Source organism: Sminthopsis crassicaudata, chromosome 2 (genome assembly GCF_048593235.1).
Source record: "Sminthopsis crassicaudata isolate SCR6 chromosome 2, ASM4859323v1, whole genome shotgun sequence".
Classification (NCBI taxonomy): domain Eukaryota; kingdom Metazoa; phylum Chordata; class Mammalia; order Dasyuromorphia; family Dasyuridae; genus Sminthopsis; species Sminthopsis crassicaudata.
In genome coordinates this window covers 590,116,539-590,140,736 of record NC_133618.1, presented here as the reverse complement: position 1 = coordinate 590,140,736, position 24,198 = coordinate 590,116,539, and the positions used below count along the sequence as shown (strand labels likewise).

The 24,198-nt window shown below is 33.9% G+C and overlaps 1 protein-coding gene across 1 annotated transcript in view; it reads right to left on the bottom strand.

Annotated features, from left to right (window-relative positions):
• NHLRC2 (NHL repeat containing 2) overlaps positions 1–24,174 on the bottom strand; it is a 72,389-nt gene extending 48,215 nt beyond the window's left edge. Inside the window, exons 1-3 of the mRNA XM_074295659.1 lie at positions 23,728–24,174; positions 17,635–17,787; positions 1,120–1,575 (exon numbers count right to left, since the gene is read on the bottom strand). Coding sequence (XP_074151760.1) covers positions 1,120–1,575; positions 17,635–17,787; positions 23,728–24,010 — 892 coding nt within the window. The 5' untranslated portion in view covers positions 24,011–24,174. The remainder of the gene's footprint in view (positions 1–1,119; positions 1,576–17,634; positions 17,788–23,727) is intronic.
• Positions 24,175–24,198: the final 24 nt, after the last annotated feature.

Below are 24,198 nucleotides of genomic sequence, written 5' to 3'. Positions count from 1 at the left end.
TGCCTCTGCTCTGGTGATTTTACATTTTATCAAGGAAGCTAGCATATACATACACAAATAAAAACAAGATAAAGAGGACAGTAAGGCACTTGTAGCTGGAGGGATGATAAAAGACCTCTTGTAGGAAGTGATGCTTTTTTTTTTCTTTCTCATTTTTTTTTTTTTCTTTTTGATCTGGTTTTTCTTGTGCAGCATGATAAATGTAGAAATGTTTAAATGAATTGCACATGTTTAATCTATAATGGATTACTTGCTGTCTAGGGGAAGTAGAAGGAAGATAGGGAGAAAAATTTGGAACACAAGGTCCATCTAGTCCATTCTCAATTTCTTTTATACATGAGGAAACTGAGGCCCAGGAAAGATTAAGTGATTTGTTCAAGATCTCAGGTTGTAAGGGCCAGAGAAGGGATTTGAACCCACATGTTCTGATATGGTTTTTCGAATGTACCATAATCGTTTTCTGCCAGAAAAAAAGTTACCCTTGCATTTCACAAAAATCCTACAATCTAGTAAGCATTGAAATTCTATGTAAATTAAATGAGTTTTACTTTGTAATAATTCCTTATTAGCTTTTAAACAAATTAACTTCTAAAATATATAATCTAAATATGAAATTCCAGATTATAATTGTTTTAACAAGATAAAAGTTATTTTAATAGAAAAGTGCAATAGTTTTTATATTTATACTGTTTTTTTGTTTTCAGCGTCAAATAACTTGTCTCAGATCACACGGTTAGTGTCTAAAGTCATATGTGAACTCAGGTCCTCTATTAACTGCAGGGCCAGTGCTCTATTCACTAGGCCACCTACCTGCCCCAATATATTTCTATAAATGAACAAAATTGTTTTTGGAAACCATGTTATCATTGTATATTTCAGTGATAAAATTATGAGTGAATTTTAAATGTAAATAGATTTTAATAATGACCAAACATAATTCCACTACACTAATGCTGCAACATAGTATTCACTACCTTCCTTTAAACTCATGATAGACCAGATTAATTTCATGTGGGAGAAGCTTAGAATTATTTTTATGCATAATTTTCATTTTCAATCATTTAACTTTCACAATTTGCATCATAAAAATATGTTACACATATTTTAAGCAGATTTTACCTCCAATGCTGTGCTGGATTTGTCCATTCTTTCTGACAACCAAAATTCTGTGATGTCCAGTGTCTGCTATCACTAACCTATCAGTTACATCATCTACTGCTACTTTGCCAGGAAAAAGTAAAGGAGAGGGTGGCAAAGAATCTCTATAAAGCTTTATTCCAATTTTATTATCTTTAATTTGTCCTCTGTCTTTGTAGTACTTTAAAGCCATTGAAGTAAATAAAAACAATTTTTCTCTGTGCCCTTCTCCAACCAAAGAAAAAATTATGTTTCCACGGGGTCCAAGTATGACCAAAGTTGGCCAACAGGAAACTTCCAGTTCTTGCCAAAGGAAAGCATCGGCATCATTAACCACAGGATGGGTGATGTTATAGCGAAGAACGGCACTTTTAATGTTATCCAAAACCTTTTCATTTGGAAATTTAGCTGAATGAACACCAATAATAAGAAGTCCATCTGAAAAATGTAAAAAGAAAAAAGCAAAACATTATACACATTATATTGTATAAATACAATCACTTTTAAAAGGACTGATGTTTTTCTGAGTGAAAAAAATATTATTAGTTAAAATCAGAAATTACATAAAAGTAGAAATATCTGTTAATACTGTATTAATGTTTTTAACCAAATTAAAATGTACATACAAATAATTTTTTTGTGTGTATAGAAAAACTATATATGCTATAAGTACACATAATAAAAACTATTCTATAAAAAAACAAAGCAGATAAAGGAATTACTTCTTTTAGGCCATTAACATTAATTATATGGAAATGTTATAGGAACTACTATGAGAAAAAAGGTAGTTCCACTCAATGTTAAAAATCTTACTTGTAATGTGTCCTTTATGTGGCATTAGAAATAGTATAATTCTCTGAAAAGCCAAAAATAATTTTGGATTATGTAAATATATCTTGTTCCAAAAATGATTAAAATATCCCTTTGATTTTTCAGAAGGGAATTAAATTTTGAAATTTCTTCTCCATTTAAGAAATTTTTTAACTTCCTTGGAAACTAGTAGAACAGATTTTTTATACAACTCAAACTTAAAAGGGTCTTATTTTGAATTTATTACATTTTGCCTTCTTTTAAAATTTCAATTCACCAAACTCTATACCCTCCAAGCCTTATAAATGAGTAAGATTTATCTGAACAAGATGTTTCTTGAAACAAACCTTTGAATTTGTTTTGACCATCGTGATAATTAAAACATACTTTTCTTTAGATAAGTCAGCTGGGGAAAAACTCTTAGGAATAGAGCTTCCTATTACGTAATCAGTATGGTATGTCAACTAAGCATAGAGGAAAAAAAAAAAGGTTGGGAGATATTAGTCTGGATTCATTGAGAGTGTAATACTGCTTTGTATATGTTTTAATACTGTCTTTTTAATGAATATTTGTTGGACAAATTCTGAAGTACATTTTTTTTAAACCACACAATTCTTGGGAATGAAATACTTGTTTAAAATTTTTTAAAAATTTGAAATTACTTCATTTTTTAAAATTGGTACTTGGAAATCTAACCATCATTAAAGAATTAGCTCCAGAAGTTCTTTGTTTTTGTAGATCAAGAAAGACCATTAAAATATTTCCACTTACAGAACTAATGCTAATTAGGCTTTGGTTATAACAGAATCCCATTAAACATCTGCTTTAAAAATATTAAAGCATATGTTATCATTTCAGCTATCCCTCTAGTATAAAACCGAAATGAAAAGATTTCCACTTAAAATCTCAATAACAAATCCTATGAATACAATCAATTATTTCTTTAAATTTGGGAAAGTTTTTTGTCAGTGAAAGAAAAAAAAATCTAAAATCGTAATACTTCAAATTTCTTTAAATTCTTGAAAATAATTCATAATTATATATGTCACATATATAATTAATATTTTTTTGGTGAGAGCAAAAATCTTAAATGATTCATATCTTGTTCAAAGTGATTAAGCTTTGTTTTGAAACTAGAAAAATAATTCTACTTAGGGAAAATTTAAAAATATAGTTTTAAAAATATAAGTGAAAGCCTTCACAATGATTGAACGCTTCAAAGAAAAAAAATCCTCTATTATTTCTTTTCATTCATTACAGATGAGGAAGATTGAGATTTCACAGCAAATTCTAATGATCAGAAAATATAGTTATCACCAACTTAATTATATCTGACATTCAGAGTAGGTGTCACATTTTCATTTGTCATTGTCTAAGTTTAATGCAAAATTTAAATGCACTTTTATATTTCTACCATTTAAAAAACTTATGAAGTTTATTCTCTTGCTTCAAGCACTTGTTTGCTGAATACTAAAAATTCCTAAGGAAGTTGATTTTCTGTACTGAAGTGCAAGACTTTACTTATTTATTTATATATTTGAATTTCTTAAAAGATTTAGTCCAATGCTTGAGTCAATCAAGAGTCTTTTGGCTCCTTCAGCTGATGTTAATTGCAAATCAGATGAGCATACTAAGTCATCATCCAAGTCTTATTTTATCTTAAATTAGAACATACTATAGAGCCAGTCAACTAATTAATAGACCATAGAATATGAAAGCATATGAATTATTATGCCAAAATTTCTATTTGCTTAGAAAACATTCTAATAACATTTCTAATCATTCCATAAGCAAGTCATGAACTTCAAAAGAAAAAAAAAATAAAGTCAATTGTAAAATAAACAAAGTATTTTAATATATTATTAAAGCTGAATATTATACAAATAAAAGTATCAGGAGAAAATATTGTCTCCTCTAAAATTTTATGCTATTTTTGATTTCCTTCACAGGTTAATTGTACACTATTTCAAAGTCCGATTCTTTCTGTACAGCAAAATAATTATGACATGTATACATATATTGTATTTAACTTATACTTTAACATATTTAACATGTATTGATCAACCTGCCATCTGGGGAAGGGATGAGGAGGAGGGGAAAAGGTGGAACAAAAGGTTTTGCAATTGTCAATGCTGAAAAAGTACCCACGCGTATGTCTTGTAAATAAAAAGCTATTAAAAAAAAAATAAAGTTTTATGCTAGCAATGTTGTGGGCATAAAATTTACTAATGTTTTAAAAGAAGACAACAAATTCTACTGAGATATTTTTTTTCCAAAAGAGTTTTGACAGTAATTATAATAATAAATACCTGAGTTAAAATAAGAAATTAATTTAACTTTTATATTATAGAAAGTATCCTTTAGTTTGAATATCATTTGGTTTTTTTGAATAGAAACTTTCTTATCCCTAAACTTAAGAATCATAATAAGAAGATATATTTTTGACATATTTTTTAGAACAGTGACCTTGAAATTAAAGGGCTAAATACATTAATAATATAAATAATAAATCCTCAATACAATTCTTTTGTGATCATGCATATAAGGCACAATAATAACCCCTGCATAACGAATTTGTTACAAAAGCTGTTTCCACTTTTAATTCAGGACCATGAGAATATGCAAATATCTAAATTGGCATAGAGTAACTATAATAAATGGGGGTGGGAGAGTAAAACAAGAAAGCCATTTTCAGGAAGTGAAAGTAGGAAAAGACATTTTTATAAGCACATCATTAACTTTTTGATGTTAATCTCACATAAGTCAATCAAATTCTTCCACAAATCATGTCTTGATATTGCTATAAAGTAAATAATACTTTTGGTACCTTGCTACATTTGTGAGTTTTTTAATTAAGAAACATAAAAGATCACTTTAAATAAAATGCAAACTCTTTGAGGGGAGATATTTTCTCACTTCTGCATTTTTAGAATCAGTTTCTAGCACAGTACTGACATATGTGGAGAAGTGGGCACACGCACATGCACGTGAGTGCTTAGACAATGTTAGTTGGCTGACAATGCAATTTCTCCAAAGCAATCTAGTCCACTCTCTCTCTCTAGTTAATGCTGGGTCCAGGCATGACAGGAGAGAACACTTTTGTGATTTATATCTTTTTGTTTGATTCATTCTCCCTTGATATTTGATAATGAAATGATGACTGTAAAATTCTTTGGTTATAACTATCAAGTGATCTTGCACAATCTTAACATATGTTCTGAAAGAGATAAGTTTTTGGAGAACTTCCGGAGAGGGACTTTGTTATGGGTAAAATACTTTTTTGCAACCAATAAATTGTAAACACAACTGGATTCTTTTTTCTCTATACTTTTCAGTCAATTATGAGAAAATTAAGATTTACAAAGTTCTTTCTGTACATTATCTCATTTGATCCTTATTACGACAGACCTATGAGGTGGATAGGTAGAGATAGAAATCAGAGGGAAATGATCTGAATCCTAAGTAAATGTAATTTCCCCTACCCCGAATGGATGTCCATCAATTGGAGAATGGTTGGGTAAATTATGGTATATGAATGTTATGGAATATTATTGTTCTGTAAGAAATGACCAACTGGAGAAATACAGAGAGGCTTGGAGAGACATATCAACTGATGCTGAGTGAAATGAGCAAAACTAGGAGATCATTATACACTTCAACAATGATACTGTATGAGGATGTATTCTGATGGAAGTGGATATCTTCAACATAGAGAAGAGTTAATCCAATTCCAATTGATCAATGATGGACAGAATCAGCTACATCCAGAAAAGGAACACTGGGAAATGAGTGTAAACTGAGAGCATTGGGTTTTTTTTGTTTTGTTTTGTTTTGTTTCTCTTCCCAGATTATTTTTACCTTGCGAATACAATCCTTCCTTTGCAACAACAACAACAACAAAATTCGGTTCTGCACATATATATTGTACCTAGGATATACTATAAGATATTTAATATGTATGGGAATGCCTGCCATCTAGGGGAGGGGGTGGAGGGAAGGAGGGGAAAAACTCGGAACAGAAGGGAGTACAAGAGATAATGTTGTTAAAAAAAAAAAAATTTACCTATGAATATGTACTGTCAAAGAAAATGTTATAATTATAAAAATTAATAAAAAAAAATTTCTCCTACCCCATGTTACCTCAGAATGCTAGGTTGAATGAAGAATTGATCTGATTTAGATATTCTTAATAGCAGAAGACTCGTGGCTAAAGAACATCACTTGAGTTGGCCTGGAAACTATTGTCAGAGTGAGATTATGGGTGCAGATTGAATTGCAATAGGAGACTGAGGGAAGATGGAACCATGGAGCAATCAAATGGCCTTTTTTTTAACCTTCAAATCCTTCTTACTATGTGACTTTGGGCATAGTTCTTAGCCCATTCACCTTCAAAAAGGAAATAAAGAATTCATTTCCTAGTAACTCCATGTTATTGAATAGAAAAAGCAATGCCACAATAAGATTGAACACCTGAGTTCTAATTCAGATCTGCTTTTCCAGTCATTTACTTGCTCTAAAGCACACTTTTCTTAGTATAAATAGGGATATGGTGATATCTGCCCTGACTCCCTTACAGGGATATTTTGAGGTTCAAATGAGACAACATATGTAAGCGCTCTCTGAAAAACCATATAATGTTACATAAATTTAAGTGAGTGTTATTATCAATGACCTGAGAGGCCATTTAGTTCAATTCCCTCATTTTACAAATGAGAAAACTAAAGTGAGATGATTTCTCTCCTTCACCTGCTATTTCCCTCCTCAAAATTACCTTGCATGTATTTTGTTTTTATTGTGTTTGTGTATGTATTTGTTGTCTCTCTTAATAGACTGTATATTCCTTGAAGACAAGATTAGGCACCCTTAGTGCCTAGGTACTTAATAAATGCTTGCTTAATAATAACAGCTAACATTTATAGAGCCCATATATGTATCACTCATTGTACTACACTTTGCTACAATTATCATCTCATTTGATCCTTACCATACTTCTGGTAGGCAGGTGCTATTAACATCTTCATTTTACAGATGAGAAAACTTGAGGCAAAAAGAATTGCCCACAGTCACATAGCTAATAAGGATCTGAGGCCATATTTGAACTCAAGTCTTCTTAATTCCAGTCCAGCACTCTATTTTCTGTGCCACAAATGTGGTACTAAGATTGCTTAAGATCCTCATCCTGCACCACAGCTTCAAGATTTGATGGTGGTACATGGTCTGGGGGCAGAGATACCAGGAAGGCAGACACCATGAGGTAATACTTGCCCTAAGTGTCTAAAATAATTTATTTATGTTATGCGTGTTTCTTCAGGAAGACTTCTCTTACTCTTTGGAGTCCCACTGAAATGATATCCTCTCTGGAACTCTTAAGCTTCTAATAATGAGGTATGATAGAAAGAACCCTGGATTTTGAGCCAGGAAGACCTGAACTTGCGTCCAGTTCTGACATTAACATTTTGATCTTGATAAGTTGCTTTTTTCTTGTTTCATCATATATAAAAAGGAAGAAGATAAAATCTATACTATCCCATGCTTCAGTCATTTTGAGGATCAAATGAGAATATATTTAACTTACTTCAGCACTTCAAGGACCAAACTCCCTCCACGAATACCTGTCATCTGCCTTTCTACAACTTGATAGAGGATCTTTATGAACTGCAGAGGCTACAAAACAAACAAAATCCCATCAAATGGTGCCAGGTGTTCTGGTGATAAGCCTCTTGAATTATGCTAGGCCAGTTCTTGCACAAACTTGCACCTACTTAAAGTCTTTTTGGCTTGGGAAGATTTGCCAAACTTATATTCCATTGACAGTAGGAGGGAGGAAAAATATTTGGTCCACTCTTAACAAGAGGCTCTTAGGATATGTAACACATTATATGTAACATAATCGCACTACAGGTAGAAAGATGGGTTTAGAGATCAAAGCTTAGAAATCATTGAGTAAGAGGTGATGGAGGAATCCTGGAAAGAGGCAAGAGTTATTTTTAGGCAGACAACAAAATAAAATTGCATCAGGTTTTTTTTGTTGTTGTTTTTTTTTTTTGCATCAGTTTTTAAAAAGATACAAAGAGAAGGGCAAATGTTTGAGCAGTGGGCCTAGAAAATATTGTGAAATGCAGAAAATTGATCTTCCAAGTATGGGACAACAGGATCCAGATAATCTATGGAGTATTATATCAGTATTCCCATGTGAAAAACAATTTTAATTCACTTGTCATCATGATCAATTGAGCACTTTATGTTAGATTATTTATTCAACTTGTCAGCATCTTAAAGGAAAAATGACATGAGAAATATTTAGTTTGTTTTTCAAATATGTTGTTATGGTCCAGAAGCACTATAAATAAAGCTTCAGGGAAACTGATGACTAAGCATAAGAGTAAAACCCTAAAGTTCTTAAAAGTTAAATCTTACTCAGAATAAAAGTTGGGTGTCAGATTTGGTTATTTTCCCCTTAAATACATCTTTAGAATCTTCATGTAAATGAACCATGGCTTTGATATTATATTAATAATTAAAAGTGAAATTTACAAAGTAAAGCATACAACGAGTGTACAAAATCAAACTGATCTGCTCAATCTCTGAACACTCACAAACATTTATGCCTTTGCATTTTTAGTTATGCAGTCTGTTCTTTTTTTCTGGAATACCTTTCCTTATATCTAAATTTTATTTTTTCTTCAAAGTCCAGCTTTGATTCTTGATTCTTAAATTCTACTTCCATTAAACCTACCTTGACCACAGTGATTTCTACTAAGTGATACAGGACTTCAATCTATACTGCAATTTGAAATTCAGCATTTAGAATAATAACTTACATACAGTCTCCAAAAACCTAACTAGTACCTAAGTTTTTCAGGAAATTAATCAACCACACATTTCACCAAATGTTGTTTGCATCACTGTGTATGTGGAGGAAGAATATAAAAGTATCAAACGTTGACCTTTTCCTCAAGCTTATAATTCCCTGGAAACAAAACTGAACCATGCCCATGATACTTTGATTAACAAATCTTTTGGGAACAGATGCTCTTACAAAATTTTCTCCGTGGTGAGTCAAATAATGGCTAAAGTTGAAGAGGAAGTTATAGTGTGTCTCATTGACAAACATAGACTCCTGAAGTCTGAGAGGTCTAATCAGAAGAGTATCACCCAATTTTCTGTTTACTCACTGGACTGTGGCTGACTTAATAATGTAGGGAACCAGCGCCTATCTCTCCTATAAGGAAATTATGATCTATGCTAAATAAAAGTAAGGTAGGGGGCAGCTAGGTGGCACAGTGGATAGAGCACCAGCCTTGAATTCAGGAGGACCTAAATTCAAATCTGGTCTCAGACACTTAACACTTCCTAGCTGTGTGACCCTGGGCAAGTCACTTAACCCCAGCCTCAAAAAAAAAAAAAAAAAAAAGTAAGGCAAAGAGGAAGGAATCAATTAAAGGTATCATGGAGGACCTCTGCCAATGGATCCTCTCTAATTGGTAAAGTCCTTCAAATTTTCCTGTTTGAAGAGGGAATTGTGCAGTTTGCACTGAGCTCTAAACTGTCAAGCCTTCAAAATTATTTCAACCCTCAAAATTTAACTTACTAATATCCAGTCAAGTGGATGAAGAATTCCTTTTGTCCATACTATCACATGAAAGTAAATGGACAACACAACCCCCCAAAACACAAAACTCCTTTTTATCCTTACACTTCCTTCCTCCTACTTTCAAACTTCAAACATATGGCTCTCCTTAAGACACTGTATTCATGGTTACTTTCTCAAATACTGAAAACTACCTGACCCATGATGCAGGGGAAGAATTAGGCACATTCTTGGATCCTCAAAGCCACTTTTAGCTTCTGCCATTACCATTGTCATGCTGCCCTTCCAGTTCTTAAATATTCTTATCTGTGATGAACTGAATCTAAATCCCACCTATATCACTAGAGGGATCACACCTTAGATTTCACCATCTCTCCTAAATGGGCTTTCCTAATTTGAAAATCTTCTCCTTAATCATAACTCTTGGTCTTCAGTTTCTCCATTTGTCTTCCTAATCTGTTTTTCACTCTCACTATGATCTTTATCCCAATAATCCTCCCTGATCAGTCCATTAACCCTTTATTTAACCTCTTCATATACTTCACCTTATCTCCATTATATAGTATGCCATTATCTATCCTTGCATCTCTTGCCCCCATGTCCTTCAACCATTCAGACATAGCTAAATCCCAATTCTGAGTTACCTCCATCATCTAAATTCTCCATTCTTACTCAATTGTTACCAAATGACACTGGAGAAAGTCACATGCAACTGCCAACTCAGAAAGTTCATGACAAACTCCAATCCTTTGCTACCATAATACATTCTATTTTAACTGTATTGTCAATTTAAAGTATTCTATAAGCTGGCTAAATTTTATATAACATTTCAACTTTCCTATTTTAGGTATCTGTTTTCAGAGTTCTAAAAAACTGAAATGGCATGTAATTATTTAAGAAAATAAAGATGATTAGAATAAATCATGACAAACTGTTTATGAATCTCAACTGGATCTTTGTTATATGGAAATTCTTTTAAATCTCTCCTGACACTGAAACTGGCCACAGTGGCCATTCCAAATGATCTCCAATCACAAACTTTAGCATTCCTTTTCCTGTTGCTGATTAGGACATTAAGGCCTATGGGCTCCCTCATCTGCCCTATAAGGATACCACAAAATCCTGATCCTTATAACCTTTCAGGGGTTTGTGTTCTCACCATCCCCAAACTACCTTCCAATTACTTCCATCAATATAATGTATTATCTAATAGAATGGAAGTATTTTAAAAGCAAGGATTGTTTTTTGTCTTTGTATTCCCAGTACCTAATTTAGTGGCCTGTAGAGTAGATACAATAAATCTTATTGAATTAAATCTTTATATATTTTAATTATTATCACAATGTACATTATGCAAGATAAGGAACAAGGATACAAAAATTAAGCTAAATGCTTGACAGAAGGAAAGGGTAAAATAAAGGATAGATTAAAGGAGGCACTGGTCTTAAGCAAAACAAACTCTAAGGATGCATGCATAAAAATATTTATAGCAGTTTACTGAGGGAGTATCCATCACAAAAGAAATGACAGAACAAGTTGTGTATATGAATGAATGCATGCTAAAAAAAAATTACAAAGGACGGTTTCAGGAAAATCTGAAAAGACCTCGAAATGTACAAATAAAGAGTAAGGTGGGCAGAATCCAACTCTGATGAATACAATGACCAACTATGATTTCAGAAGACTCAAGATGAACATACTATCTAACCACTGGCCAAGGGCTTTTTTGCAAGTTCAGTAATTAATCTAGTCAAGTATTTTCAATGAAGATACTTGCATAAAGATGAATGGGTTTAAATCATGGAAGAATATAAGTAATGGAGATCACACAAGAATTTCACAAAAATTATATAAGATTTTTTATTTAAAAATAAGTTGATGTCTTTTGTTTTTTTACATTATTGTGAAATAAATATTTTCCCCCTCCCAAAGAACCCTCCCATCATAAATAATATTTTCAAGATAAAAAAGGGAAAAAATCAGGATATATCTTCGATATGTTGAAAAAAGTATTAACATATTTTTAATATACAATTGCGGATATCTCACTGCTGCAAGGGGATGGGGTGGGATGTCTTCTATTTCTTCTTTCAATCCTTGTTTGCTCTTTATAAATTCTCAATATTCACTTTTTAATTTTTGTGGTTTTGTTTACATTACTATAGTCATAATGTATATATTGTTCTGTTGGCTCTGTTTACTTCAATTTATATCATTTCATGCAAATCTTTTCATGCTTCTTTGTATTCATCACATTCCTTATTTCTTGCCCCATAATAATATTGTTATTTGTGTAACAAAATATGCCATTTTCTGATTGATGGGCATCTACTTTTTTTCTCCAATCCTTTGCTACCATAATACATTCGATTTTAACTATGTTGTCAGTTTAAAGTATTCTATAAGCTGGCTAAGTTTTCCTATTTCAACTTTCCTATTTTAGGTATCTGTTTTTAGAGTTCTAAAAAACTGAAATGGCATGTAATTATTTAAGAAAATAAAGATGATTAGACTATGCTCCTGAAAAATCAAATTTTAAGGATTATTCTATTTTTCTATATAAATAAACTGACTTTTCATTCATAAACTACAAATAAGTTGCTTTTGGAAAAGTAGGGTCCTGGAAGCTGATGAGTCATCTTATGAAGTGGTTTCTACCATCAAGATGTTATAGGAGTAGTAAGAGAAAAGATTATTTCTGTGATAGGAAGGCAGAGAAGTACAGAGTATGTAATCATTGTCCTATCTTTCTTCTTTTCTGTAGTTGAAACAATAATTAGAAAAATAATTCTTATTTCCTCCAACTATTAAAGGCAAAGGGGAAAAGAGAGACAGATTAGCGAGAAAGAAGAACAGTAAGTGAGAGGAGAAAGATATGGCAATGCATCCAATATTCTGGTTTAGTGGGACTGATCAAGGCCTCCTCTAACCAATTCAGAACAGGACCTAGAAAAGACACTGGCACCTTGGCATTTTTCCACAACTGTACTCTAGGAAAAGACTTGCATTATTCAAATCTTTGCCTCCTCCCTACAAAACCTCTCTATATTTTAGAAATATATTATTATATTAAAATATCTATATCTTGTGTTATATATTTAACAAAAATGTTTGTCATGTTGTTTTACTATATATAGATACCTGTATTCACTCAGCAGAAATAAAAGTATTTATTCAATATTAGCATTCAAACTTTTATTCCATAGCAGTTTTTTTTTTAATCATTCATTTGGCAATTAAACATTTTTCCCAACCAAAATGCAAGTTGTTTTTAGTTATATTTTGTTCAATCTAGCCAATTAAAATACTCACAGGTATAAATGCTTTGCAAATCCCTTTTAAAAAGGAGGCTCTTAATTTATTTGCCAAAAGAGATTTGCTTTTATAAAAACAGGAATAAACTGCATTTAGTAAACTACTTTTTGCTCTAGCAATGGTTGACAAGTTAATTGTGGGAATTAGGCAATTATATAGAATCATTATATCCTCACAAAGAACATTTTTGGGGGGTGACTGGATAGTATTTAAAAAAGTAGGTACAGGTCAGTTTGCTATAAATACTTGTTGAATTATTATAAATTTGAGCAGTAACACATGCAACTTAAAAAATCTTTCAACATTAGAACCATCCAATACTATAATTTGGTAGCTAAGCCTTTTAAAATTTGTAAATTTCCTTTTATCCTCACAATAAAGATGATTGTGATTAATTCCTGTAAGAATATGTACATGGTTTTAAAGCTTTATTTTTCAGAGAAGGAAGGTTAGTTATAAAGTTAATGCTTGTTCAGGCTATTTTTGAATTAATAAGTACTTCCTCACACAGCTGACCATTTTTGGCTTACTGATAACACAGATTGAATATCCACTGGAATTTTAAATAGTCTAGGGAATGCCACTTCAAGAACAGAAATAGTTCTACTGCAGATAAGAAACATCATATCAGATAATGATGTGAAAAGGCATTGTGATCCAAAGAAAGCAGAATTTATTTAGTAAAAACCCAAAGAAATTACATGTGATAAACTTTAGGTGTAACTTTTTCTCTTAATATAAATTTATAATCTTCTCATCATTAGAAATAGAATTATTATACTTTCCTGCTAGAGGCTTTTTAGTTTCTGTGCCATCTTACTAAAATACTGAGAGGAAGTGAGCCTATATATATTGAATGCTCCAAATATAAGTAGGTATTGAGACAAAGAGGAATACTGTAATCCAGGTATTGAACTCAAAAAAGAAAAATCTGTGAGCTAGGAGATAATTAGGACCAGATATAGAGAAAGTGATATTATTCAGGACTTCTTAAACTTCTTCTACTCACGCTTCCTTTTTGTCTGAGAAATTTTTATATGACCCTGTTTATACAGATATTATAGATATACAAACCAAATATTTATTGATAACAAACCACAATTTCACAACCCCTATATTCAGTTACAAGATTCCATATAGGGTCACAAACCACAGTTTAAGAAGTTGGGATAGAGTTGAAGTGAATGTTAAAAGAATGGTTCAAAAGTAGCAGCAAAGAATAAAAGCTGCTCATCCTTCCTGGACCCACATGCAAGATATGTGAGAGAAGTTTCACACAATACTATAGAATGGTGTAACTAAGTACAAGATGGAAAGAATGTGATGATTGAGATGAAGGAAGGTTTATTAAAATGAGAACAGGGCACACTGGAAAGAGTGTTAATTAAGAGGAAGGGGTGGGAGGCTGGGGCAAACCTAGAAATTTGGGGAGGATAGAATATGGGGCTGGAGTGGGTAGTGCTAATATAAAAAGAGAAATTAATTGAATCTGAACCACAAAGATTAATTACAATTTGTAATTCTTTTGAAAACTATTCACATCCTTTGATCACTTATCTACTGATCAATGGCTTTTGGTCTTATATATTTCTATTAATTGTCTTCATAACTTGGATAACTGAACCCTTATAAGAGATATTTGATACAAAGATTTTTTTTCTTCTTACCTTAAATGTATTAATTTGTGTGTGTGTATATTTTTGTTCACAAAAACTGTCCTCCTTGCCTTCAACACATTCCTTTCTTACTACTTTCTCAGTTCGTCTCTTTCTTAAAGATGCAGAAGCGGCATCATGTTCTGCAAAGCCTTTCCTGAATCCCAAACTATTAATGCTTTTCCTCCCAAACCATCTTGTATTTAACATCTATGTGTGTTTATTAAGTAACTTTATGTTTTGTAGTACATATTTTTATATGTATTTGTTTTCTCCAAGCTCAATGAACAGAAAGTATTTCATTCTTAGCATTCATAATAACACCAGTATCTATAACAATGTTGATTACATTTATTGCTACTATTCAGTTGTTTTCAGTCATGTCTGATTTCATTCCCCACTTGGGGTTTTCTTGGCAAAGATAATGGAGTTTCATTTCCTTCTCCGGCTCATTCTATAGATCAGGAAACAGAGGCAAATGGGGTACAGTCTGAATCCAGATTTGAACTCAGGAAGATGAATGTTCCTGACTCCAGGATCAACATTCTATCTACTGTGCACTTAGCTACATCTATTGGTAGGATATAGTAGATCCTTAATCCTATAGACTGACTTTCTTTTTTATGTAATCAAAATTATCTATTTTATCCATTGCTTTTTTTCCTTGTTTGGCAAGAAATTTATCTTATAAATACAAAATATGTACAAAATGAACAGAAGATATTTTAAAGGGAGACATTAGGATCTAGTGGGGCACAGGGCAGAATGGGGGGAGGAGATCAGGAAAGATTTCATCTATCAGGTGGCATAAGCTAGGCCTTGTAAAATCAAGGATTCTAAGTGGCAGAGGTAAGAAAGGATGTATTCCATTGCTAGGAATATGATTTGCTTCTCTTCTAATTTTTCATTTTTAATATTCAGGTCACATACATTTTGAATTTGTTAAGGAATATGGTAGAAAAACTGCTTTCTAGTTCTAATATAAATCTAAATTACTTTATTTAGCAATTTATACTTTTAAGTTAAATCAAATACTGAGTTAACTAAATTTCACTCTTTCTGATTTTCCCTTATCTAGTCTATTTCACAAACACAGAATAAGGAACAAAATATTTGTAAAATGTCTAGCAAACAGCCAATAAGTTCTCAATAATGACTACTTACTTACAAGTTGGTGTTTTAAGATATAATTAATAGAGGTAAATTTTTTTTTGATATTTCTATTGTCCAAATATATTTGCTTAAAAACAATTATGGTATAAATTGAATTCCTTGAATAGCCAAATAAAATTATAATTTTAACACATGAAGGACTAAGAAGTGGTTTGAATATGATTTAAGTATCAGTTACCCTTTAAGCAAAAGTTTACTTCAAATTCCTCAAGAAACCTATCTTCCCACCTATTTTTGCAAAGTATAGTGATGACTACATACTCCAAAATGATATGAAATCAATATATAAGCAGTTCCTAATTTTTTCTGCAAATCCTCATCTTTTTTCCTCTAAACTTTTAAGATGCCATTCATTTTTATGTAAATTTGACTTTCCAGAGACAATGCTTTCTTAAGTATTATAAACTTTCTTTTTTTCTTTCTTCTCTTTAGTTAAATAAAAACTATTTGAATCAATTAGTCAGGTTACTATATACCTGACATTAAACACTAAATTCAAGTGAAATAATCCTTTCCCTCAAGGAACTTACAGTTAAGATAAGAAAAGGGTGCATTCTGGGCATAAGAAACAGCCTATACAATTACAGGAATAAAAAACACTCAGGGAGGCAAAAGGGACAACCTGTATGCAAACGCACAAAGACAGGACAGGGACTGTCAATAGTAAGGAATAGCAAGAAGGTCAGTTTGGATACCAAATATACAAAGGAGAATAATGAAAACATTTTGAAAGGTAAGTTGTATCTAGGTTTCAAAGAGCTTTAAATGCCAGAGGAGTTTGTTTTTGATCCTGGAGGTAATAGGGAGCCCCATTAAAAATAAATTGAAATTTTTTCTCTGAAATTATATTTTTATCAATCAAGAAGCCAATGATAGAAGAAAAATCTGAAAGTAAAGGTTTAAAATAAACAATTCCTAGGTATTACTCTAGCATTAGTGGGGAGGGGGGGGACATTTCTTATATATTCAATAGATATATAATAGTATGTAATAGATATTCATCAAAAGGATCCTTCAGGAACCATAAAATACTCAATCACCAAAAAAAAAATAAATATCAAAATTACATTCCATAATGAATTATTGACTTTTAGAATTGGAAGAACCCTTAGAAATAATTTAATCCAACCCCCATTTTACAGATGATAGAATCATCCCAAAGTCATAAATCTAGAATACCATAGTCAAAAGTAGAACTCAATCTTCTAATTGGGGTCCAACATTCTTTCCATTATTGTTAATTTACAAATCATAATAAACTGCAATTCCCTATCATCTAAATAATTCAATTAATTTAAGTTGTATAAGCTACTTTTCCTTTTGGTACATTTCCTCCAACTTTCCTATTACTCAGAATCTTCCTTTACTCCATTCTGTGAGGTTTTCTCAAGTATTTTGCATGTTGTTGAATATCTATTCACAAGCCAGGGAAGATCACCACACTGAGAAATATTGGGTTTCACAAAACACATTTTATATATGGCTATGACCAAAGAAAAGGTAACTTATAATATTTTATAGTTTTTACAATCTGTGCCAAATTATATTTAAGAAGGCAACAATAACACTGAATTAAAAATTGTACCATAATGTAGTCAAGAACAAAAGTTATAAGTGGTTATATATTTTAATTTAAAAATATTTAAAAATAAGTTTGAGCATATAGTAGGAAAACAAAAGCTATACTGATCTTGGAATCATCTACAAGGTAGGATGAAATGATGCTCTAAAATGTTGGTCCTCTTAATTAGATCACAGTAATTAAACTTAACCCTTTATGAAAAGTTTTAATGAGAATATAGAGTGCTCTTTTTAGATTAGCAGAGATCAAAAATTACTTTAAGAACCATTGAACTCTTGACAAATGTTTAGTCATCCACAAATAAATGACTCAATTATGCTTCCTTTACACTTGTCAGGAAATTTTCTTAGTAACTAATTGAAGTACAATACCTTTATCAGTGTATTTGTGTTCTAATGCATGAAGATCGGGTAACAGGTGGATGCAGTTGATGCAGCAGTAAGTAAAGAAATCCAGCACTACTACTTTTCCACAAAGATCCTTATAGACAAAAATGGAACCCTCTGTATTCAGCCATTCTAATCCTGAAATTAATATAAAAGAATTTTTAGTTATAAGAATAAATACATAATTCAACTAAAACTGTAAAGAAAAAAAATAAAATGGTCTTAAAAATAATTGTAGTACAACAGGCCAAAAATTTTAAGAGACAACTCAAATTTCTGACTTAAGGCACGTCCAACTGACATGTATCTGTTCATGGTTTTGAATGGATTTTATACATATCTATATTAGGTGTAGACTCTCTGAGCAAGGACTGTTTCACTTCTGACTTTGTATCGAGTTCCTAAAACATAATTACCACACACAATAAACACTTTTGATTAAAAAGCTTTTGCTACCAAGAAACATATAAAAATGTGTATATGTCATTCCACAAGAAAATACAAGCTTGCTAGGAGCAGGGATTGTTTCATTTTTGTCCACATCTCACTAGCCCTTGGCTAGCATAGAGTCTAGCACATTGATTAATAAGAGGTTGTTAACTACTCTTTCAAGCAAAGCAAGAGTTGGGACTTTCTACAGAAAAAAGAAGGCGAAGTGGTATAGTAAGGACTTGAAAGAAGGAACATTTTTAAACAAGAATAAGATAAGGGAGCCAATCAAAGGAGTGCCCCAAACTTAAAAGTAGTTCAATATCATAGCAAGAATTCAGTTGAGACAGATAATAAAACTTGTGTGAGGGAGGGTTGTAACAGAGAAGGCTGGAGGTGGGTTAATATATAGGGACAATGTGAGTAAGGAAAGAGGGATAAAAGATACATGGAGAGAGGCCAGTATAAGGTTGAATTGGTCACAGGAGCAACATTGTGAAGGAAATAAAGTAGTATCAGAGCAAGAATGATAAAATGATGGAAAAACGAGGTTTAGAAAGACTGGAGGTCATACAAAGGGAGGAGGAAAAAACATAACAGGGTTAGATTGGGATAATAAGAAAACAATAGATTAGGATGAAGGCAGGAAGTTTTATAGTTCAAGATAAAAGAGGCAAGAGAACAAGAATTAGAAAATGGCGAGACCTAAGATATAATTATCTCTAATGGCTGAGTTGAACAAAACACTTATTATAGTAGACAGGACTGACAAATTAAGAGGCCATTGTATTAGCTATGATATTCAGGTATATATTGAGTCCCCAAATTTAGAGATAGGTAATAAGAAAAGGAAGACCAATGGATAATATCAAGAAAGACTGGAAACAAACAATATTACTAGGTAGATTGGACCTCAAACATTGGAAAACAATGCAGTTATAAAAGGTAGTGGCTAGAAATGTCAAGTAGTCTATTGATTCCCCCTTTCTGTTCCAATGTATCTATCAATTTGAGAGAATGTTCAACCAGAACTAGAAATGGCAAGTAGAGATGCTAAGCCTCCTGGAAAAAGTCAGATTTTTTTTTTTTTTAATATTCCATCTAGTATATCCTCATTCCCTAATCTTCAGAAAACAGTTAATACTTCATTAAACTTGTATTCCACTCATTTGGATTCAAGATCATCTGATCTAGATTGAAAAAGTCCAACACTGCTATACCAAAAAAAAAAAAAAAAAAGTTTTGCTACACAGATAAGGAGCATAAAGAAGACTACAAAGTAGCAGGGTAAACTTTTTGGTAGTCACTAAATTATGTTCCTTTCTAACTTGTTACTTGGTTTTTCAAAGGTTATTCCAGCTAGGAAGACAGTCTAGCAGATGCTACTACACTGAAAATTTTTAGCATTCTAAAAAAATATTTGAGTTTAGAGACTTCTTAAATGACTCAAACAACTTAGATAGGAATACCATTGCCACAGTTGTTGGCAATAACTCATTGTCAATTAAGGTGTCAAAAACACCAACGTAATCATTGATCTTTGAAGTTTATATGAAGTATAATTAAACAGCAATCTTTCTTTCTTGCTAAAACCTTTAACTCTAAAATTTACCATTTTGATCCTAACCTCATATCCATTCTCCTTCTGACTTCCTAAACTTATTTATTCTTTCTCCTTATCATGATGATCCTTCTTTCTCTACAATATTAATCTTTTAGTTTACTACTTCAAACAAGTATTATCTTCTACCCAGGTATTATTTGCTCCTACGACTTTCTATCATTCACCATGCCTATCCTTAACCCTGGAATAAGCATGTCACTGAATGCTCCTGGAGGAAGTTGTACAATTCACATTATCTAATTTCCACAGGACTGTCTATGCTCCATGGAAATCCTTTTATTCCTTCTTGATTCTACTCTACTTCAGAAAATGGTTCTTTCAAACCTATTCCTCTTCTTTAACTTTTCTATTCTTTAAGAGGAATTAATCCTCTGTCACCACTAATGGTTCTCAGAACTTTTCTCCTACTTTAATGAGAGAATCATTATGCTTTATGTCTTCCCTGCTGAATTCTCTGAGATAGAAGTAGCTCTTTTGGTCAAGGTCAGCCCTCTAGTTGTGTTCCCCAAGGGCCTATCTTGGCCCTTGGTTTTCTGACTCCTAAATCTCAAAGTTTACACTTCCAACTTCCTAATGGATGTCACAAAGGCATCTCAAATTCAGTATGTGTACAATAGAAATCCTTCATATTATGTCTAAACCCATTCCTTCTCTAAACTTTCCTATTTCTAGTATCAACCTATCTTTACGACTTCTCCTTTCTACACAGCCAATCCAACCTTTTCTATAATCTTTATTTACATACAATATTCTATCTTTTAACACCCAGAATGTCCTCCCTCCTAGTCACAGAATTCTTTTCTTCCCTCAAAGCACAGCTCAAGCACCATGAAGTCTTCTTTCCAGAGATTTCTAGAGGCTAGTGTCCCCTGCCAAACTATCATTTAACTACTCTCTCTCTACATATATAAATATGTACATACATACATACATATAAATATATTTTCAGAAAGAAGAGAATCCTTGTTCTCTCTCTTCCATGGTAGAAATGAAAGCTCCTTAAGACCCAAGATCTTTTTACTGTTTATATATTTGTATTCTTGACACCTAACAGAGCTTGCAAAGTTATAGGTCCCTAACGAATGATTATTAACTGATTGAAAGGATACCATCATCTTTCCAGTTATCTTAGTTTACAATCTGAGTCACCCTTCATTCTTTTCTTTTCACTGTCCCAATTCAATTAGTTACCAAAAGTGTTCACTTTTCTCAAATCTACCAACTCCACTCCCACTCAAATTCAGGCACTTATCACCTTCTCACCCGGTCTATTGGCAAAGCTTTCTAATTGTTCTCTTTGCTTGTAGTCACGGATCAGTTTTCCAAAATCATCATCCTAAAGCAACTTCAATTATGTCCTTCCTGTGCTCAAAAGTATTTAGAGGATCTTCCCTGTTTATAGAATATAGAATATAGTGTATAGTGAGTGTATAGAAATACAAATTTTTCAGCCTGGCACTTATGGCTCTTTCATGCTTGAAATGTACTCCCTTTGGGGCAGCGAGGTGGCGCAGTGGATAGAGCACCAGCCCTGAATTCAGGAGGACCCGAGTTCAAATCTGGTCTCTTAACAAATCTGGACACTTAACACTTCCTAGCTGTGTGACCCTGGGCAAGACATTTAACCCCAATTGCCTCAGCAAAAAAAAGAAAAAAAAAATACTCCCTTCTCATCTCTACACCTCAAAACCCTTCTACTTGTGATTTTTAAGAGTTCTCTTTCCTCCAGCCTTTCTTGATTTCCTCCTTCTAGTGATTTTCTCTTATATCATCTTGACTTTACTTATTTGTAGAGACCTTGGGCTTTTTCTTATTTTGTTTTATTTCTGTGCTAAGTATTCTAGTGATTTATTAGATATGAGGCACTTAGATGTTTTTTGAACTTAACATTTATTGGACTGCTATTATGTTATTTTGAAAAGCTAGATAGCAGTTTCAATTTTGAAACTTCAATAAAAACTTAAGAAAAATCAAAGAAAAATAATTACCAATGGATAAAGTAATAACATCCTTTAAATGTGCATATCTAGAGCATCTACCAAAAAAAAAAAAAAGGCTGATGTGAAGAAGAGATGAGAGAACATACATAAAGCAATGTGCAAACCTGAAAGCATGACTAATACAGAAGGGGAAATTGTAAAGCAGCGAGTTAGGGATTGTAGGCAGATTGTGAACCCAGGTTTCCTGGCTCCAAGTTTAGAGCTTTTTTACCCCTAAGGCATGTCTTTCTTCTAGCTTATTTGTATAACATCATGAATTAATTAAGTCCCAACTTTTTCTAAGAAAGCACCAAGAGTGATTATACTATTTAAGACACTCCCTTATAATTATACTATTTCTAACACTAAGCAGCTTCCAGCTTTTTCTTATGGGTAAAGTGTTTATATGCTACAAAATCAATTTTAAAATGAGCAAACCAAGACAGAAAACATTTCAACATTTTGTCATAATGATCAGATCCCTCTGAAATCTTGGTAATATGTTTGTGAGAACTTGGATACATGGACTATATGTATCTAATCTGATAGGTGCAGGGGTTCTCAAACTAGAGTGGGGAAGAGAGGGGGGTTTATGCTCCTGCAGGGTTCGCCCTCTCACAGTCTGAGGGACAGTGAACTGGGCCCCTATTTAAAAAGTTTGTGAACCACTGTCAGATAGGGCCTCTATCTTACTTTATTTCAAAGAATATTCTACTAAAATTTAGTATTGTACAATGTCGAAATGTTTATCTATAGCAAGAAAAGTAATGGGAAGCAGAGAGTAATTTAAACAAAAAAGGACAATCTGTAATCAATCTCAGCTGACCCTCAGAAGTCAAAGCTCCAAACAATGGCCTTTAGTGGTATGGTATTTTAGAAGTCAACTACCATTACAACAAAATTAGTCATCATTAAAAAATTTCAGCCCCTGCCAAAGATTCATTTATTTTAAGTAGTATAAGTTACAGTACGATTCATATAAAACAAAAGAAATCTGTATGCTTCCTAATGTCCATTTTTAAGAAAGCCTCAGAACCAGCCTAACGTAACACATCGGGCATCAGAATTAGGATCTGCTCCATCTGGATTCAAATTTATCTCGCGAGTTTACCAGCTACGGGACACTACAGAAGTAATTTAGTGTCTCTCCTCAGTTTCTTCATCTGTAAAATGGGAGGAAGGGACTCCTCAGGTTCCCTCTGGCTTACTGACTAGAAGTTTGACGGCAGACTTGTTTTCCTGCTTGTTTGTCTTTCCAGGGTTTTAACACGGAGCTGAACTACAGCGCTGAATATAGCGCTGAAAGCTCGAGCCCTCTATAAATACTGGACTTGTCTTGTAGATACACACCTTCTAGAACTTACTAACATGCCTTGGTGAAAGCCCACTAGGGCTTGGCCAAGGAAAAGCTGCTCTGCTCTTGGTGAGTGGAGAGTCCTGAGGGGTGTCCAGTTTCGGCAAGTGCCCCGTGGCCAGGGAAAGGCCGGCCCGCTTCCCAAGGGGTGATAACTGAGCCTCGCTACTGGTTAACAATGCATGAGCTCTCAGTTCACCTCCACCACGGCAAACCTAGAGAAGGCCTCTCCTCTGTCCACTCTGCCAGGGAACAGGGGGCAAAGACGGGCTCCGTGGGGCACACGGATGCTGGATGCCCTAGAGCGCAGGGGCAATGGGCGCAGCCCTCGGGGGTGGCGGAGCGGCGGCGCCCTCCTAGGTGGGTGCCGAAACCAGTGAAAGGAAGGGCGGCTCTCTACATTTCCACTTAGCTCGAATCCAGACTCTACGCTCCCAGAGGGCAGGGGCTGGCTAGCCTTGGGTTTTGGCAGAAGGCCCCAGAACGAAGCCTCCGGGTGACCCGGGGAGAAAAGGGGCTGAAGACTCCAGAGAAACCTCAGGGAACGTGGGAGGCCCGGAGGCCGCGGGGCTGAGGCGAGGCGCAGGAGAGGAGACGTCGGACATTTATTAGGCGCCTCCTCTCCGCCAGGCCCGGCTCCCGGCCCCCTCCCCACCGCCTCCGGCAGGGAGGGGCCGCCCGGGGTCCCTCACCTTCCGGGAACTCGGGCACGGCCAGGTCCTGCTCCCAGCCGTCCACCTTCTGCAAGTACTGGTACACCAGGCTGTCTTTCTCCTGCGCGGTGACGGCGTCGAGCAACGCGTACTCCAGCGACGTCTGGGCGGGCAGCAGGGCCGAGAGGCGGGCCGCCATGTTCCCAGCTGCTGTCCGCAGCGCGAGCCGGATCCCTTCCCCGGGACCGGAGGGGGGTGTGGAGGAGGAAGGGGAGGGGATGGAAGGAAGTCTCGTCAGCCCTTCGCTTTCAGTGCGGCACATTCACTTCTCTCTCCACGGCGGGACTGGACTCTAGCCTAGGTCTTGTTACGTTTAAAGTCGTAAACGCTAAAGTCTTAATCATTTTTAAAAATCACTTTACGCGAAATTGTCGGACACACAGACACACCTTTACCTTACTTAGGTCATTTCCCTGCCGCCGAACGTAAATATTCGCAACGGCAGATTCG